Source organism: Girardinichthys multiradiatus, chromosome X, assembly GCF_021462225.1.
Source record: "Girardinichthys multiradiatus isolate DD_20200921_A chromosome X, DD_fGirMul_XY1, whole genome shotgun sequence".
Lineage (NCBI taxonomy): Eukaryota > Metazoa > Chordata > Actinopteri > Cyprinodontiformes > Goodeidae > Girardinichthys > Girardinichthys multiradiatus.
Window position 1 is genome coordinate 31425503 of NC_061817.1, and position 17776 is coordinate 31443278.

A 17776-nucleotide genomic window follows, 5' to 3' on the forward strand; every position below is an offset into this window, starting at 1 on the left:
GAGTGAAGGAAGGTGAAACTACTTAAACGATCTCACGAGAAAATATGAGATTTTCCTGATTATTGTTTACATTGCAAAAACATGAGATCCGAACCGAAATGATCCGGATTCAGCTGAAACGCTTCCAAGGAAACAACTTCCGAAAACAGATGTCGTTTTGATCCCTTTTGCATCTCGAAAAGAAATTGGTGACGAACTTTGTTTTGATCGAGCCGGCTAGGTCCCTAAATTCACCGCACCACTGGGGGAGATAAATATAGGGGAGCAACTACACTAGCTCAGAGACATTATTTATACCTGCTGAAAAGCGCATATTCTCCAGGGTCGCCATTGTTTGGAGCGAGATACAACAGACCACGGTGCGGTACGACCCTCGGAGCGAGGGACATGATGGGGATCCCCGTCTAAGGAGCATAGAAAGGCGGGTTTGGGAGACCCGGAGTTTTGTCGAGGCCTCCGAGGGAATCCTCCGTGGTCTACCTGAAGCTGCGCAGCAGGCGTCCGCTTCTCGATCGTCAACATCCAGCAGGCGAGGTACGTGGCTTTGGATGCGGCCTAGCCTGGGAGGGTCTGCCGAGCACCGGTGAGACAACGCAGGGGGTTTCGGCGACAACAGCTCCAGAAAACGGAGGAAATCTTGGCTGCGGTGAGTATCTGGACGGGCTTTCGAACAAAATAATTTCGTTTGAAGGATGTTTTGCTCCAGTGAGCCCAGATGTCGTGGCAGATGATGCTTATTTTAGGGTTAACCCTAGCCCGTTGGAACCCTAACGCCTGTTAGTATTTTTTAACGAAAATATTCAGCCATGACTATAAATTAACTTGGATCAAAATTAATCAAACTATTGATTTCTTGTATTGGTTTATCCTCTTAAACAAAGCTTATATCATTAGCTAACTGTTAGCTGCTTAAATTGCTAGCCGATGGCGAGCACCGGTAGCTTCTTAGCTCGTTTACCTTAAGTTAGCTTACCGAAAATTCATTAATTGTGTTTTAAATTAATGCTTTTCCTATTTTGATGCAACTAAACACGTATTTTAGTATTTAGTTCACTTCTACATTGTACAGTTTAAATATATTTACTTATAAAAGCAAACCGTAGGTAACAGACATGCATAGCATCCAGTATTAGGCGTGTAATTTTAAACCTTCGCACCGGTGAGCAAACTGGCCACATATTGTCCATTGTTGCCCTTTCCCCATTGCCGTGAGTGTTCCTTGGCAGTCCCTCCATTAGTGACCTTTTATAACAGCAGCGCCATGAAACTTAGGCCTGTCATATCAAGCCGTTATCAAGTGATGCCATACATTTCCAGGCAGTGACTTTACACATCTCGCCTTCGTCTATGATGCATGTTAAATGTCAGTGTTTGCTTATAGTTGTGCACTACATGCTGTGGGTGTCTTGCTGAATACAAATTGTTCAATGGCTTTTGCTTCTTTGGATATAAATATAAAACATTGTCAAACTTATTGATGACCCAGAGCAGGAATTTTCCACATTCGTATAGCTAAAAACAGCCATGACTCATCACAACCAGTGTCTTTTGAAACCGTCATCTGTCCTCCATCTCAGTATTCCAGGCTGTTGAATGCCTTCCTCAATTTGCGCTCTTGTCTCCACAGCCATGATGGAGGAACTGCACAGCCTGGACCCCCGGCGACAGGAGCTGTTGGAGGCTCGCTTTACTGGGGTTGGAGTGAGTAAGGTTTGTATGCAGGGATGTAACAAAGGTTGAGCTGGGGAAAATATCTCTTGAAAGTGCTCATGGGCACAGATTTAGATCATTATGCATCATTGTGAATCACTCCTTTTTGTTCCACTTTACCTCCAGTACCAATCCGCCTTTCAGCCTGAACAAGCTTGGGCTCCTGTCTTTTCTTTGTCTCTGGAGAAGGTTGAGCCTTGTCTGTGTTTTTTGGCAGCTTTGACATGGCATCGCTCCCTGGCTTAAGATGTAGTGACTGTATATGCGAGCGGCTGCCCCTGCCAAAAAGGCCGCAGACAGGACGGGGTATGCAGGGGCTAGAAGAAGAATGTGGAAATAGTTCTTGACCAGGTGTAATCAGAAGTGGCGTTTTTTTTTTCCCCCCTTCGGCCCCAGCCTCGCTACATAGACGGAGCTGTCAGTCTTAGAAGAAGGTGATCTTGGAACAGTTAGGGAGCTGGAGTCTGTGCCAAGTGCAGGCCCTGTGCCAACCGTAGGCAGAGCTGCAGAGAAAATGGCGACGCTTACTAAGGCATCATGCCACATTCACCCTGTAGTACAAGATGGGTGGGAGTGAAGGTGTGTGGTTTGGTGGTCCAATAGCTTCTTCAGTGTCACAGGGTAGCTTCATTTTTCCTCCTTGACCTAGAATTGCTGCTGTTTGTGTAAAACACAGAGGCAGCTGAAAAGTAAAGCCCTATCCTTCAAGGACAAAGGGATCGAACACATTTTGATAAAATGAAGGATGTGGCCTGTGATAGTTGCTGATTGCATAACAAAACAGCCATAGTAGTTATCTTTTTTGTTTTTAGATAGAAACACATCTTCTCAGTGGATTTCTTCATACTAGAAACGGCTGATTAAGACTGGTGAAAAAGAGCAAAAATGGATGACATTATCTAAAGGTGGCAGATGGAGAGAGAGGAATGGGTCTCCAGCAGCTTGCCTAATGTTCAGCCATTTTAGGAAGGTTCAGTGAGAGAGCTATAGTGTGCTCAGAATGACTAAGTGTCTCTCTCTGATTGGACAGCGCCTGCTGAATTCTGATGTGAATCATTTGATTGACAGGGATCACCTAGGGAACCGGCATTAGTACCGATGCAGGTCTCCACACAGTTGGGATTTATGGTGACTGTGTGTAGCCAAATCTCTGCATCTCCATTCTTGCCTCTCAGTATTCCTAGCATATGATTTTGTCCTCCTTTTTCTACAAGTTCCTACATGTTGAATGTAGGAATACAAGTACATATGTCTAACGTTTGTTGTTGTGTCTATTTAAATCCTGCATTTTTGTCAACAGGGCTCGGGTCAGAATCAGAATGAGTCATCCAATCAGAGTCTGTGCAGCTTGGGTTCACTTAGCGACAAAGAGCTGGAGGTTAGTCTCTCATACATGCTGAGAAGATTTATTTGTGCAGACCCTTGCAGATACCCCATTCTACAGATTGGTTGGTTCATACTGCTTTCTTTACAGACTCCAGAGAAAAAGGCGAACGAGCAGAGAGTTAGGAAACGCAAAGCGGACCACTTTGACAGCAGCCAAGGTAAGATAATCCCCACTTATGGCCCTTTCATAATTTCTGACACACATTTCCTTTTCTTAACCCTCTTCTTCTCTTCTATAGGCAAAGGAGGAGCAAAGGGGCTTAAAATTAGTGATTATTTTGAGGTGAGTGCTCCTGTTACGTCAACATCAACACATATCTTTTCTTTCTTACTTTCTAACCTCTTCCTTACCCCTTTCCTTTCTGTTTATCTGGCGTCTTGTTTTCCTCTTCTGTCAGTTTGCGGGAGGTAGCGGTCCTGGTACCAGCCCTGCTAGGGGAATTCCTCCAGTGGTCCGCTCTTCCCCACAACACTCTTTGTCCAACCCTCCCGTCACGGTGAGCTTTGTCTTACTCTGTGGTGTTTTTCATGCCTTTCACAACACTCTTTCCTGTCATACTATTTATTCCATACTTGTTACTAACACCAACTGGTGAGATTTGTTTACAAGTGAGACAAATTAAATGTGTTTACACCTGTTCTAGGAGTGATTATATGGTTGGTTGGTTTGAAATCTCTTATTAAACTCCTATTTATGAAGCAAATTCACTCAGCCAAACATACAGTGGGTGGCAAAAGATGTTATTAAATTGGTTGTCCTTTTGGATTTCTTCATCTCTTCATGTCAAAGAAACAACCTAAGACTGTCTGGATGTTGTCTTGTTTTGTGAAGACATGTTCCTCCAGGTCCTGATAAATTATTAGTGAGGACAGTTTATATGCACAGCGCCCTGACCATGTGAAATGTATTCACTGAACGATGTTCCTGCCTCTCAGGTGCAGCAAGGAAGCCCTTCGTCCATCAGCTCCGTCAACACGGAGCACTTCACATGTGCGCTGAAGCCTGTTGTTCTTCACATGCTCCACAAAGCTACACAGGTACATGACACACTGATTGGGCGGCTGCCTCTTTGTCTGATTAATTTAATTTATAATTTACAAGAGGTTGCATGGTTGGCATATATATCGCCTTGCAAAAGTATTCCCAGCTCTTAAAGGCTTTCATATTTTGTCATGCAACAGCTGAACTTCAATGCATTTTTGGGGGGGAATTTATGTGAAAGAACTGCATAAAATGGTACATAATTGTGAAGTTAGGGAAAGAGTATATGGTTTTCACCCCATTGTTTCCAAATGAAAATCTGATAAGTGTGGCTTGTTTTGTATTCGTCCTCTGGGTCAGTACTTTCTTGAACACTTGTCGCTGCAGCTGCAGGTACAAATCTTTTGGACTACTGTATGTCTCTGCTAGCTCTGCACATCTGGAGACTAGATTTTTGTTTTCTCCATTTATCCTTGAAAAATAACTTTGCCTGAGTCAGATTTATTAAATATATTTTGATCTAACCCATTACATTGTAGCTCTGGCTGTATATTTGAGGTTCAGTGTTCCAACAGTTTTATGAACCCTGAAGGTTCTTCTCCTGCTGGAAGTTGAGCCACCGCCCCAGTCTCACATCTTTTGCTGCCCCTAACGGGTTTTCTTCCAGGATTGCCCCGTGTTTAACCCTATCCATTTTCCCCTCATCCCCTGTCCATGCTGAATACAACCTGCCCCATTGCATGATGCTGCCACCACTGTGGGGAGCGTGTTCAGGGTCACGTGTAGCTTTAGTTTTCTGTCAAACATAGCGTTTTGCACAAAGGTTACATAAATAGTTACATTTTGGTCAATTCTGACCAGAATACCTTCCTTTCACATGTTGGCTGTATCCATACATTCTCTGTGGCAAACTGCAAACTAGGGGTGCACAGATCGATCGGCCCTGATTTCCTTAATTTTTGGACATCGGTAATTGGCCGATACTTACATGTGGTCTTATCAACCGGTCTTATCAACTGGTCTTATCAACTGGTCTTATCAACTGATCTTATCAACTTGTCTAACCTGTTGTGGAAGTTTTGTTTCTATTTAAAATGTAGAAAATGAAAGGCTACAGGAACTGCAATGCTGAGAGCATTGCCTCATGTGTAGTTAAAACAGGTTTGTGTTGTTTGATGGTATTGTTCAATGGTTTTCAATAAAGTAAGATTGGAATATTGAAGGTGTAGTGTGACCTTATAACAGTTGACAGTGTCAGTTATACAAAAAAATCGGTATCGGCCAATATTGTAATCGACAGGTCAGGCTTTTTAAAGTTTGGTGATCGGCCAGAAAACTGCTGTTTGTGCACCCCTACTGTAAACAAGACTTGTTTTGACTTTCAAGGGCTTACTTATAGTCATTCTAACATTAAGGATTTGTGAAGTCCATGAATTATAGCTGTGCTCTCGATTCTCCCAGCTACGCTGTAAAACGCTGCAGCTCCTCCAGAGTGACTGTGGTCTTCTTGGCGGTTTTTCTGGTTAACTCTTTCCTTGCCTGGCCTTTTAATTAGCTGGTCAGCCATGTCTTGGTAGGTTTGCGCTTGTGCCATACTCTCTCCATTTTCAGATGATGGATTGAACTCTGCTTTAAAACTCTGTACAACTTTATACCTGATCTTTCAGCTGGGATCCTTTGGCTTGAAGATTCTGTTCACTAATGTTCTGTAGCAGACCTCTGAGGCCTTCACATAGCAGCTGCATTTAAGCACACATAGGCTGTATTTACTAATGAGTTGAATTCTGAAGGCAATAAGTTGCACTGGATTTTATTTAGAGGTATTGGATTGGAGGGGGCTGAACACTTTGAAAACCATGTATCGTTTTCCTGCATTTTCTCAGTTGTTTGCTACTTTATGTGGGTCCATCAAATTGAATCAAAATGAATGCACTGAAGTCAGTGTTTGTAAAACAAAATATGGAAGCACCATACATCAGTGATTACAATTTCAAACTGGACCACACGGAACTCCTTGTTGCACTGATTTTGTCAGTTGTTCAGAAGGAACCCACCATTAACGACCACTTTTGTGCTCACTGTACTCTTTAGTCCGACCTTACATTAGAGAAACTAACAGCCCTGGAGAACAGCAAGAACTCTGACCTGGAGAAGAAGGAAGGCCGAATAGACGATTTGCTGCGGGTACTAATCTCATTACATTTCATCCCTGCCACTTAGCTCACTGTTTTATTTTTTTCAATGTCACATTGTCTGTAAATGTTTTCTACTCACGCATGTGTTGATTTTGTGCATGTGTGATGAAGTTTAATAATCCTTTTTATGTGTGCTTATTTCCTGCTTCTCTGTGATTTCTGTTCCAGGCAAACTGTGATCTCAGGAGACAAATTGATGAGCAGCAGAGGATGCTGGAACGATACAAGGAACGCTTAAATAAGTGTGTTACTATGTCCAAGAAGCTGCTGATTGAAAAAGTATGTTCATTTACAAGAGCTGTGATTTGTCTGAAAATGTTGCTCTTCAGTGCGTGTCGTGTACTGGACAGTCGATCAATGATGTTTTGGTTCGTGTTTTCCTCTGCGGTCCAGTCAAAGCAGGAGAAAATGGCTTGCCGAGATAAAAGTATGCAGGATAGACTTCGACTGGGCCATTTCACTACAGTAAGACATGGAGCATCCTTCTCTGAGCAGTGGACAGATGGATATGCATTCCAGAATCTTATCAAGTGAGTTTATAAACAGAGGTTTTTTGTTAACTTAGCAGTTTCTTAAAAAGAAAGTCAAAACACATTTTTGTGATTTGTTTAATTATGTGCATTCCAGACAACAAGAGAGGATCAACTCTCAGCGGGAGGATATCGAGAGGCAGAGAAAGCTGCTGGCAAAACGCAAGCCGCCTTCCATGGCCCAGGCTCCGCCGCCGAGCCTGGAGCAAAACAAACGCAAAAGCAAGACCAATGGGACAGAAAGCGAAACGTACACTTTTTCTTCTTTATCTTCTCTTTGACATTGGTATTCTCTTCCTCCAAGCACATCTACATATTTGAGCTTATGCTAAGATTTGTTCTGTCTCCTCTCAGGTTATCACAGGCGGAGTACCATGAGCAGGAGGAAATCTTTAAACTGAGATTAGGGTATCTTAAAAAGGTAATGCATGATGTATTTTTTTTACCCTTATTGTGATCTGTTTAGTAATCATTTTCTGCATGCTGATTTCTTGCTTTGCTGTTTGGATTTGCAGGAGGAAGCTGAGATCCAGGCGGAGCTGGAGAGGTTGGAGCGAGTGAGAAACCTTCACATACGCGAGCTGAAAAGGATCCACAACGAAGATAATTCCCAGTAAGATTCCCTTTTCAGACATGGAATACAAAATCATTATGTTTTTTTTTTTTTTTTATTGAACATGGAATATATTTGTCTTTCCTACACATAAGTACAGTATCATTCAGATTTGCTAAATATAACCAGCAATACCACAACTAGTCGAAGGAATCTTTGACGTTGAACCAAATAACCCGGCAATATTTTGTCAACCCAAATAATTTTAATGACTTTTTTTCCCCTATTTTCTTAAATTTTCTTTTAATAAAGTCCAGAGTTACTATTTCTCCAAACAGTCTGACGGTACTTGCATGTGTTCATATATCAGGTGGTTCGGTTCTAGTTATGGTTGATCAGCCACAGGTTCACATGAGCTGGGTTCTAAAAGTTTATCAAAGGCTGAAGTATGAGAGTAGCTCAACCAAGTCAATTTGACTTCTTCGTGTTTTCAAACATGGTTAATTATGTAGATCACGTTAATAACTAAATTAATCAAATTTAAGCCAGACCAACCCGTAAATAACTAGGGTTGGGCATCATTGAATTTAGAAGGATTCCAATTCCCAGCGTTCTGATTCTTTTAGGAGGTAGGGTCAAAAAACATTTACATGCTTTATAAGTTCACATGGTTTCTTTTTTTTTTTTTTTCGGCACTAGTGGCTTTTATTTATTTATTTTTTTGACAGTAGGCAGACAGGAAAGAGGGGTAGAGAGAGGGGGAGACATTCGGCAAATGTCGCTGGGTCCGGGACTCGAACCCGGGACGGCCGCTTCGAGGACTGTAGCCTCCGTATATGATCGTGCGCTTAACCACTACATCATCAGCGCCGCGCCGCGGCCCACATGGTTTCCTTTTTAATTTGTTGCACCAACCTATTTCCCTTGGACACCATGGGGAATGAAGTAACACGTCGCGGAGTCAGTTCAACCAGCAATTTCAGGTCATTTGTCTATCAAAAACACACGGGGTAACATTTGCATTTGAGCTGAGCCACCGTTTTAAGTCGAGTGTAACCGGTTAGCTGCCTCAGTGTTGGCACGAGAGGTTTTTTGTTTGTTTGTTTGACTACCTGATTCTGACTGCAGTGCGGTGCTAGGCTGAGTGTCGGCGCATCGCGACAAAGCCAGGGCGCTCCGTTACTTCTACACCATGAATTCGGAGGTGTTTAATCGTGGTTGTGCCCCCTCCTTTGCGTAATATAACCTTACTGCAAGCGTTGCACTGAGTCGACTGGTCATGTCTTTGATTAAAGCGGCTTCTTCTTCCAGTCAGCGTACTGGGTATAAAAACTAGGAATCATAATGTCCACATTTGGGGCAGTTCCGGGGTATCGGAATGTTGGTCTTGGTTCCTATCAATTCTCGAGGCCCAACCCTATAAATAACACATGCAGGTAATAAGTGCATGTCATTTTCTTCTTCTTTTGGAATTGACTGAATGTGGGCCTGCTTTTGTTGATATCCAATTAAGTCTAATTGTATTTGTCATTTTTAGTCAGGCGTTTTAATTTGGAATTACATAAATAAGGGCTTTCTTTAATTTTTGTCACAGTGCGATAGAGATGCCTTTGTCCTCTTACAGAGCTCTTTTTTGTATCACGTTTTAAATATTCAAATAAAAACTTATTATCAGGCCAAGATAACCTGAGTAAACATAAATTGAAGTCTTCAAATGGTGATTTCATTTATTAAGGGCAATAGTTATCCAACCCACCTGGCCCTATGTGAAAAGTAAGTGCTCCCTTGTTACAACGTGGATTAAATCAGTTTAACCACACAAGCAGAGTTCAGTTTCATTCCTACGTCCTATTTACTGTATATCCATCCTTTCCCCCCTCATCATAGATTCAAAGATCATCCTACGCTAAATGACAGATACCTGCTGCTCCATTTGCTTGGGCGAGGAGGTTTTAGTGAAGTTTACAAGGTGAGACCAAAACATTTCTTTTCCTAACCTGTAAGAGGAAAAGTCAGCCTGTCTATACGTTAGCTGCATTGTATTCCTGCCTTGCTCAAGTCTTTGTTTCTAGTAGTACAGTATTTCCACAGGCTTGAAAACAAACAAAATCTTCAGCGTCTGTTTAAAACAACCTATTTGCTTCTGCTTTATAATTTCAGAGCTGTTCACATTGTAGTAATAAACTGTACTTGTGCTGTGCAATCCTTAGCTGGTATCACGTTAACTTCAGCCTAACATTTTGAGGTTAATCACTGTGCCAAAGTGTCAGAGTTCCAGGAATCTGCTGTCAGCACAGTTAAAATGATTAATGAACATAGTCATTTTAATGTGAGGCAAGTCTTGGTGCAGCTAAAGCAAAACAAAGCCATATGTACGTTCTATCTAACTGGAGGCTGTTTTCCTTTTTCAGGCCTTTGATTTAACAGAGCAAAGGTACGTTGCCGTTAAAATCCACCAGCTAAACAAGAACTGGAGGGATGAGAAGAAGGAGAATTATCACAAGTGAGTGTTGAATATTATTCTCGTAACATTTTTCCATAGCGATAGACTACGCATTTAGAGTATGTATGCAGTCTGGGTAAAAAATAGAGAAGCATGGAAGCTGATTTGGATTTGGGTGATTTTCTCAGCTCTAGATAAATATAGACTTTATTTCCTATCCCACTGTCTTAATGTTTCCTTCCTTTCTTAGTTCATACTCTACTTCTTTCCTTTCTTCCTTAGGTCCTTCCTTCCTTCCCTCCTTCTATTTTGTTTTGTTTTTGCAGGTTTATATTTAAAGCCTGCCCTTTGTAGAAATATGTGAACAATGAATGTAAAGAAACAAGAACTCTGGAAAGTTGAGCCTGGAAATATATGGAATTTATTTTGTTGAAAAAAGTGTAGGAACCTTGTGCATTGGTGACTAATCATAGGTGTTGTGGTATGTTCTTATTGCTTTTGTTTGTTTGGTTTTCAGACATGCGTGCAGAGAATATAGAATCCATAAAGAGCTGGATCATCCACGGATAGTTAAACTCTATGACTACTTTTCACTTGACACTGACTCGTAAGTCACTCGAAGAAGTCAACGACAGTTGAATTATTCTTTTGCCTGTATTTTTCACTGGGCATCAACTACTTCGAAAGTTGCTGAATGCCCCCTGGTTCTGTTTGAGCAGGTTTTGCACAGTGCTGGAGTACTGTGAGGGCAACGACCTGGACTTCTACCTGAAACAGCACAAGCTTATGTCAGAGAAGGAGGGCCGCTCCATCATCATGCAGATCGTCAACGCCCTCAAGTACCTCAATGAAATCAGACCGCCCATTATCCACTACGACCTTAAACCCGGTGAGTCTTCGGGTTCTTTTTCTTTTTCATTTTAGCAGTTCTGATTGCTCTCTTTTTTTCCAGATATTAAAAATCTTCTGTGTACTTTGTCGTTTTTGGTCTGATATTAATTCGTGTGTGGTTCAGGAGCTCCACAACTCTTATTAAACGGTATTTTAAGGGAAGAGGTGTTGAGACTAAATTAGTGTTAGCTTGTGACTTTATCAGTTTTTCTTTCAGCATTTCCTAACGATCCAGATTGTAATAATTTAGATTCAATTCATTTTATTCATGCAACCCAAAATTAAAACAAATATCACCTCAAGACAACTCTACAAAACAAAAGATCCAATTGATATACAGAAATATATATAATCAATCAATCTGAACCAATCCAGGCGTATAGACAGATTGAAATTTAATTACACACTCTAATTCATTCCCAACAAACTGAAGGATACAATCTCGGAAAAGTGTGAGGGTAAGCTGATGCTAGGTTGCTATAGTGGTCATATACACAATAAGCCCAGCGTAGAACGAAGGGTCGAAGATGTTAGTTATTAGTGACCACAGCCTCTACCCAATTAGTGACCGTCTTCTGACGTCGTGTTTTCAGCACCACTTAAGATGGTTGGAACCACATCCAAGCAGGTACTGAAAATGGCAACGTTCTAACCTACCCGTTGGTAACGGAAATAGAAAAGCCTAAAAAGGAAGTGGAGTCGTGCCAAACCACGCTGAGTAGGGACTGGTGGTAAAGGGGCATTGGTATACTGGAGGTTTGAGAAGAAAGAACAGAAACGAAGGAAAACACAGAACATGTCATTAGTCCATGAGTACCTTTAGTGGCTCAAGTTATGTAAGACACACAGCTAAACAGAAAAGCTCTGAGGCAGTAGTACAAAGTACATGTAGTTGGTGGCAGTGGTCCTTAATTGGTTTTGTTCAAAACAGACCAGGTTAAACAGCATGACAGGGCTAGGTGCATCATCTATAGAGAGAGAGGGCATGAAATAGTAAAATGTCAACTCATGTCAGTGATTTTTCCCCTCATTAGGTAATATCCTGCTTGTGAACGGCACTGCTTGTGGCGAGATTAAGATCACGGATTTTGGCCTGTCGAAGATAATGGATGACGACAGCTACAACTCAGTGGATGGGATGGAGCTGACATCACAGGGAGCGGGAACATACTGGTAAGATTGGCTCTCAGACCAACACCCAAATCAGGGGTACACAAGTCCGATCCTTGAGAGCTATTATCCTGCAACTTTTGGGATGCATCTGTGCTCCAACAAACTTAAGTCAATTGAAGGGTTTGTCATCAGGCCTCCACAGAGCTGAATGACTTAATTGTGGTGGTTGAATTCAGCAGCTTGATTCTGAGGGATCCATCTAAAAGTGTAGCGAGATAGTAATTGTCAAGGACTGGACTCGGGCACCCCCAAACTACATGTTGGAAGATAGAAATTATTAATCAAGGAGAAAACTTGTCAGAAACTGCTGTATTAATGTAAAGCAAAAAAATAATATCAGAAAAGCATGTTACTCTGATTCATTTACCACAAACATTCTGCCACCAACAGGCAGTACAAACAAGGGATACGAAACGGCTAGATACATGCAACTGAATATGCAAATAAAGAATTTAGTAAAAAAGTAACACTAAGACAGTTTACAAAAAAAAGCACAGTAAATTTGTCTGTTAGATGTAGATTGTTCTATTACAATGTTAATTATGTTTTCATCCTTGCCTGCTGATGCAAACTGAAGGCATAACGCTGCAAAGCAGAGGGAGAAAAGTAACAAATCTGTAACTCCAGGTTATATATGCATTTATTTATTTATTTATTCAAGTTTATCTTAATAAATTAAATTATAAATAAAAAGGTGAAAAATCATAGATTAATAGCACACAGTGATAAATGTCTGGTGTATTTTATTTATTTTGTTAATTTTGATGATTGTGGCTTACAGCTAATAAAAACTCCAAATTCAGTTTCTCAATAAATAAAATCTTCATGTATAACAAATAAAAAATGGCTTTTTAATAGAAAAAAAAACGTTTGTCCACTGAAGATTATGTAAATGTACTTTACAATATATACAGTAACTTGAATTACTGCATCAATGTAGTGTGACATGGATGCGATCAGCCTGGGGTTCTGCTGAGCCGGTCCAAGTTGTTTTATTTAAGTCCAGCTAGAAACTGAAATCAGCATCTCTATAAAGCTTGTCAGCAGAGGGAAAAATGATGAGCTCTTAAGGTTTCTGGTAGATGACTGCGTTGGCTTTGGACTTTGTAAAACACAGTGGACCCACACCAGTGGAGGAGGTGGCTCTCCAGATCATCACTGACTGTGGAAGCTTCACAGTGGCCCTCAAGCAACTTTGATTCTGTGCCTCTCCACCCCTTCTCCAGACTCCAGGACCTTGGTTTCCAAATGAAATGCAAAATTTTGTTTCTTCTGAAAACAGGACTTCTGAACACTGAGAAACTATCTAGTTGCTTTTATTCTTAGCCGAGGAAATATGCGTCTGATGTCATATCTCGTTCAGGAGTAGTAGTCCTTGTTCTGGACACATCTGTATATGGTTGTCTCACCATAGACCCCCCAAACTCTAAACTCTAATGGCTGTTCACCTATTTTACCACATTTTTTCCTTCCACTCAACTTTCCATCAAGTCAGCAGTCTTCGCCACGATTGTGTAGGCTGAAACATTTATGTGTTAAAATCACTTTCTATTCCTTTTATGTAATATTCTAATTGGCTAAAAAAAAGATTTTGAGTTTCAATTAGCTATAAGCCATAGTTATCAAAATTACCCAAAGTAAATTATTGTAATGAATCTATACATTTGTCTTTAAATTTAATTACTGAAAAAAACTTCTCCATCCTATTGTAATTTGTTGAGAGTCACTTGTATACCTTTACGTGGTTTAATTTTATGTAGTCACAAGAAGTAATTGGACAAAGACATAGGGTTGCGGGTTTGAAAGACCTGGCAGTGTTTTGTGACGTATAAACCAATTAAAATGAATTCCGCTTTCCTCTTAAGGTACCTGCCTCCTGAGTGTTTTGTGGTTGGCAAGGAGCCACCAAAGATCTCCAACAAGGTTGATGTTTGGTCTGTGGGTGTCATTTTCTACCAGTGTTTATATGGTCGCAAGGTAGGAGTCAAGATAAAAAGTCACCATATGTTGAAGCAGTTTTCAGTTCTGGTGTGTGTGTGTGTGTGTGTGTGTGTGTGTGTGTGTGTGTGTGTGTGTGTGTGTGTGTGTTCCTGTCTTGGCATCACAGTGAGAACCATTTTCCCGATTTCACCATCGAATTGAGGACCGTTTGTACCAAAGTGAGGACATTTTGCTGGTCCTCACAACCTATTTTGCTAACGGTTAGGTTTAGGACTAAGATGTGAATTGAGTTTAGGTTAAGGTTAGGGTTAGGCATGCACTGGTAATAGTTAGGTTTAGGGTTATTGTCAGGTTTAGGGCATAGAAAGGGTTGAAAAGGACTGAAAATCAATGGGAGTCAACACATGGTCCTCACTACATATAGCAAAACAAGAGTGTGTGTGTGTGTGTGTGTAGACTCATTGTGGTCATGTTCTTTGGATTTAGGTTTCGTAGAGTCTAGGCTTCTGAAAAATTTAAAACTAACACCCTCTTTCCACCCTTTTCTCTCTAGCCTTTTGGTCACAACCAGTCTCAGCAGGACATCCTCCAGGAGAACACAATCCTGAAGGCCACAGAAGTTCAGTTCCCTCCAAAACCTGTAGTCTCCCCTGAAGCGAAGGTATTTATTTCCATGTCATCACACCACCAAAGCCACACCTAAGCAAATTTGTTTGTGGTTTAATAACTCATATATTTCTACCTTATCATTAATCCCACTGTCTCATGGTGTCTTTCTTCAGGCCTTTATAAGGCGCTGTCTAGTCTACCGTAAGGAGGACCGCATCGATGTGCACCAGCTGGCCAGTGACCCCTTTCTATTGCCCCACAACCGCAAATCAGTGGCTTCCTTGGGCACCTCCAGCACAGCCGTGGCCTCTACATCCAGCTTCTCCAATAGCAGCGCCTCAAACTGAGCTCATGCCCCTTAAATGACTGACTGGATCATTTTATAGGACAGGAATGGATGTCTCCGCTGTCCTAACAGCATCTCACCTTGCCATGGTGAGTTGAAGGCAAACTGGTCAGATGGCAGCGTGGGGTGGGTGAGAAGTCATGGAGGGGTTGGGAATGGAAACTGTCGCCCACCCCCACAGCCCTCTGATGTCTATCCACCCCAGCCCACCTGTCCTGCCTTCCCAAAAGAATGGCATTGTTCTGGGGGTCAAAGCCCTGGATGACTCACGCAGCAAAGGGATGAGTTTTGGCACTGTGTTGGTAAAAATTGGGTTGAGTGTTTTGGATGTTTCTTTTCAGCCTAAAAAGAGAAAATAAAACAAAGTATACAGGTCCTTCTCAAAATATTAGCATATTGTGAAAAAGTTCATTATTTTCCATAATGTCATGATGAAAATTTAACATTCATATATTTTAGATTCATTGCACACTAACTGAAATATTTCAGGTCTTTTATTGTCTTAATACGGATGATTTTGGCATACAGCTCATGAAAACCCAAAATTCCTATCTCACAACATTAGCATATCATTAAAAGGGTCTCTAAACGAGCTATGAACCTAATCATCTGAATCAACGAGTTAACTCTAAACACCTGCAAAAGATTCCTGAGGCCTTTAAAACTCCCAGCCTGGTTCATCACTCAAAACCCCAATCATGGGTAAGACTACCGACCTGACTGCTGTCCAGAAGGCCTCTATTGACACCCTCAAGCAAGAGGGTAAGACACAGAAAGACATTTCTAAACGAATAGGCTGTTCCCAGAGTGCTGTATCAAGGCACCTCAGTGGAAATCTGTGGGAAGGAAAAAGTGTGGCAGAAAACGCTGCACAACGAGAAGAGGTGACCGGACCCTGAGGAAGATTGTGGAGAAGGGCCGATTCCAGACCTTGGGGGACCTGCGGAAGCAGTGGACTGAGTCTGGAGTAGAAACATCCAGAGCCACCGTGCACAGGCGTGTGCAGGAAATGGGCTACAGGTGCCGCATTCCCCAGGTCAAGCCACTTTTGAACCAGAAACAGCGGCAGAAGCGCCTGACCTGGGCTACAGAGAAGCAGCACTGGACTGTTGCTCAGTGGTCCAAGGTACTTTTTTCGGATGAAAGCAAATTCTGCATGTCATTCGGAAATCAAGGTGCCAGAGTCTGGAGGAAGACTGGGGAGAAGGAAATGCCAAAATGCCAGAAGTCCAGTGTCAAGTACCCACAGTCAGTGATGGTCTGGGGTGCCGTGTCAGCTGCTGGTGTTGGTCCAGTGTTTTATCAAGGGCAGGGTCAATGCAGCTAGCTATCAGGAGATTTTGGAGCACTTCATGCTTCCATCTGCTGAAAAGCTTTATGGAGATGAAGATTTCATTTTTCAGCACGACCTGGCACCTGCTCACAGTGCCAAAACCACTGGTAAATGGTTTACTGACCATGGTATCACTGTGCTCAATTGGCCTGCCAACTCTCCTGACCTGAACCCCATAGAGAATCTGTGGGATATTGTGAAGAGAACGTTGAGAGACTCAAGACCCAACACTCTGGATGAGCTAAAGGCCGCTATCGAAGCATCCTGGGCCTCCATAAGACCTCAGCAGTGCCACAGGTTGATTGCCTCCATGCCACGCCGCATTGAAGCAGTCATTTCTGCAAAAGGATTCCCGACCAAGTATTGAGTGCATAACTGTACATGGTTATTTGAAGGTTGACGTTTTTTGTATTAAAAACACTTTTCTTTTTTTGGTCGGATGAAATATGCTAATTTTGTGAGATAGGAATCTTGGGTTTTCATGAGCTGTATGCCAAAATCATCCGTATTAAGACAATAAAAGAAATGAAATATTTCAGTTAGTGTGCAATGAATCTAAAATATATGAATGTTAAATTTTCATCATGACATTATGGAAAATAATGAACTTTTTCACAATATGCTAATATTTTGAGAAGGACCTGTAGAATGGCTTCAGCTTGGCCAGATGGAAAGGACTGCAGAAGGCCTCATACTCATATGCGCTTTCACACATACAACCGTGCATGAGCCTCTCTGGTCCAAGGTAGCCAGAACTTCACAAACCCGAACATTTTGTTTGCCGTTTTCTCCCCGGTGCTAAACAAGAGAGTCGGTCTGGGCTCTTACTGATTGGAACCGTTAAAGCCCGTGGCACCGTGTCATCTAACTCTGTTTTTAAAAATTTGCCACGTTTAAATTTCAGACCCACTTAGTTTTTGACGAGGGATTACAGAGTTGTCCATGTCACCGACCCTCTCCTTCATATCTAGTCTAAACTCTTGTGACCAAAGCTTTTATCTTCCAGCTGGTGGCAGTGTTCCACCTGTTTTTATAATGAATGGTTTTAGAGTTGTGCTAGTCGACATGGAGTGGAAGCACCAGAGGATTGTCCCCCTTTTACATAAAAATGTTCATCTGATTTAGTTAATAAGGAAAACAGTTTTCATGTTGCCTTTCATTAGAATTGCTACTGTTTTGGGCAAAGACCCAACCCACCCACCAAACACCTCTGTGCTCCCTCTTTTTTTTGATAAACACATATTTATTTAGGTATGTTTGAATTTATTTTTGGCCAATAAAATGCAAGGGACTGGTTTACCTAATAGTACTGTTGGAGGAGATTGGGCCTTAGCAAACAGTTGCATAAACTATTAAATACTATTGGTTAAACTGTGTTTGTTGTTCTGATCTTCTTATGACTTTGTTTCCTCTGTGCTTTTGTCAGAGCAAAGATTCAGTTCATAATGCAGCTCAAAATGAGAATGTCATCAGTGTTCAGTCATTTTTCTCCATATATTTGGCTTCAGTTCTCATTATGTTCAGTACATGACCAAAAAAAACAGGTTTATACTGCTTATATTTATATCTTGGGAACTTTCCAGATAAATGAATCATGTTGGGCCAAAGGTTTCTTGTGTTTGCATCAGTCTTGAGCTTATTATTATGAGTGAGCGCAGCATTTCTATACTGTTGCAGTCAAATG

At 41.6% G+C, this 17776-nt stretch overlaps 1 protein-coding gene across 2 annotated transcripts; it reads left to right on the forward strand.

The window, feature by feature from the left end:
- The first annotated feature begins 1627 nt into the window (after window positions 1–1627).
- On the forward strand, window positions 1628–15143 carry LOC124862403 (serine/threonine-protein kinase tousled-like 2). Of its 2 annotated transcripts, XM_047356287.1 has the most exons (20): window positions 1628–1710; window positions 3011–3088; window positions 3185–3254; window positions 3336–3379; window positions 3495–3593; window positions 4033–4134; window positions 6170–6262; window positions 6442–6552; window positions 6667–6803; window positions 6901–7053; window positions 7158–7224; window positions 7319–7416; window positions 9244–9325; window positions 9768–9859; window positions 10317–10406; window positions 10519–10688; window positions 11725–11863; window positions 13729–13840; window positions 14358–14465; window positions 14587–15143. In XM_047356287.1, exons 1-20 carry the CDS (start codon window positions 1630–1632, stop codon window positions 14758–14760), a joined length of 2100 nt encoding a protein of 699 aa, XP_047212243.1. In that variant the 5' UTR covers window positions 1628–1629; the 3' UTR covers window positions 14761–15143. The 2 variants fall into 2 exon arrangements, with proteins under 2 accessions (XP_047212243.1, XP_047212245.1); XM_047356289.1 differs by lacking the exon at window positions 3495–3593.
- The last annotated feature ends 2633 nt before the right edge of the window (window positions 15144–17776 follow it).

Bases quoted from the DNA above. Each gene is read 5' to 3' on its own strand.
- LOC124862403 (XM_047356287.1), top strand. From the start codon at position 1,630: ATGATGGAGGAACTGCACAGCCTGGACCCCCGGCGACAGGAGCTGTTG. The intron at 6,553-6,666 runs GTATGTTCATTT...TCTGCGGTCCAG, and splicing joins AGAAGCTGCTGATTGAAAAA to TCAAAGCAGGAGAAAATGGC. The intron at 13,841-14,357 runs GTAGGAGTCAAG...TTTTCTCTCTAG, and splicing joins AGTGTTTATATGGTCGCAAG to CCTTTTGGTCACAACCAGTC.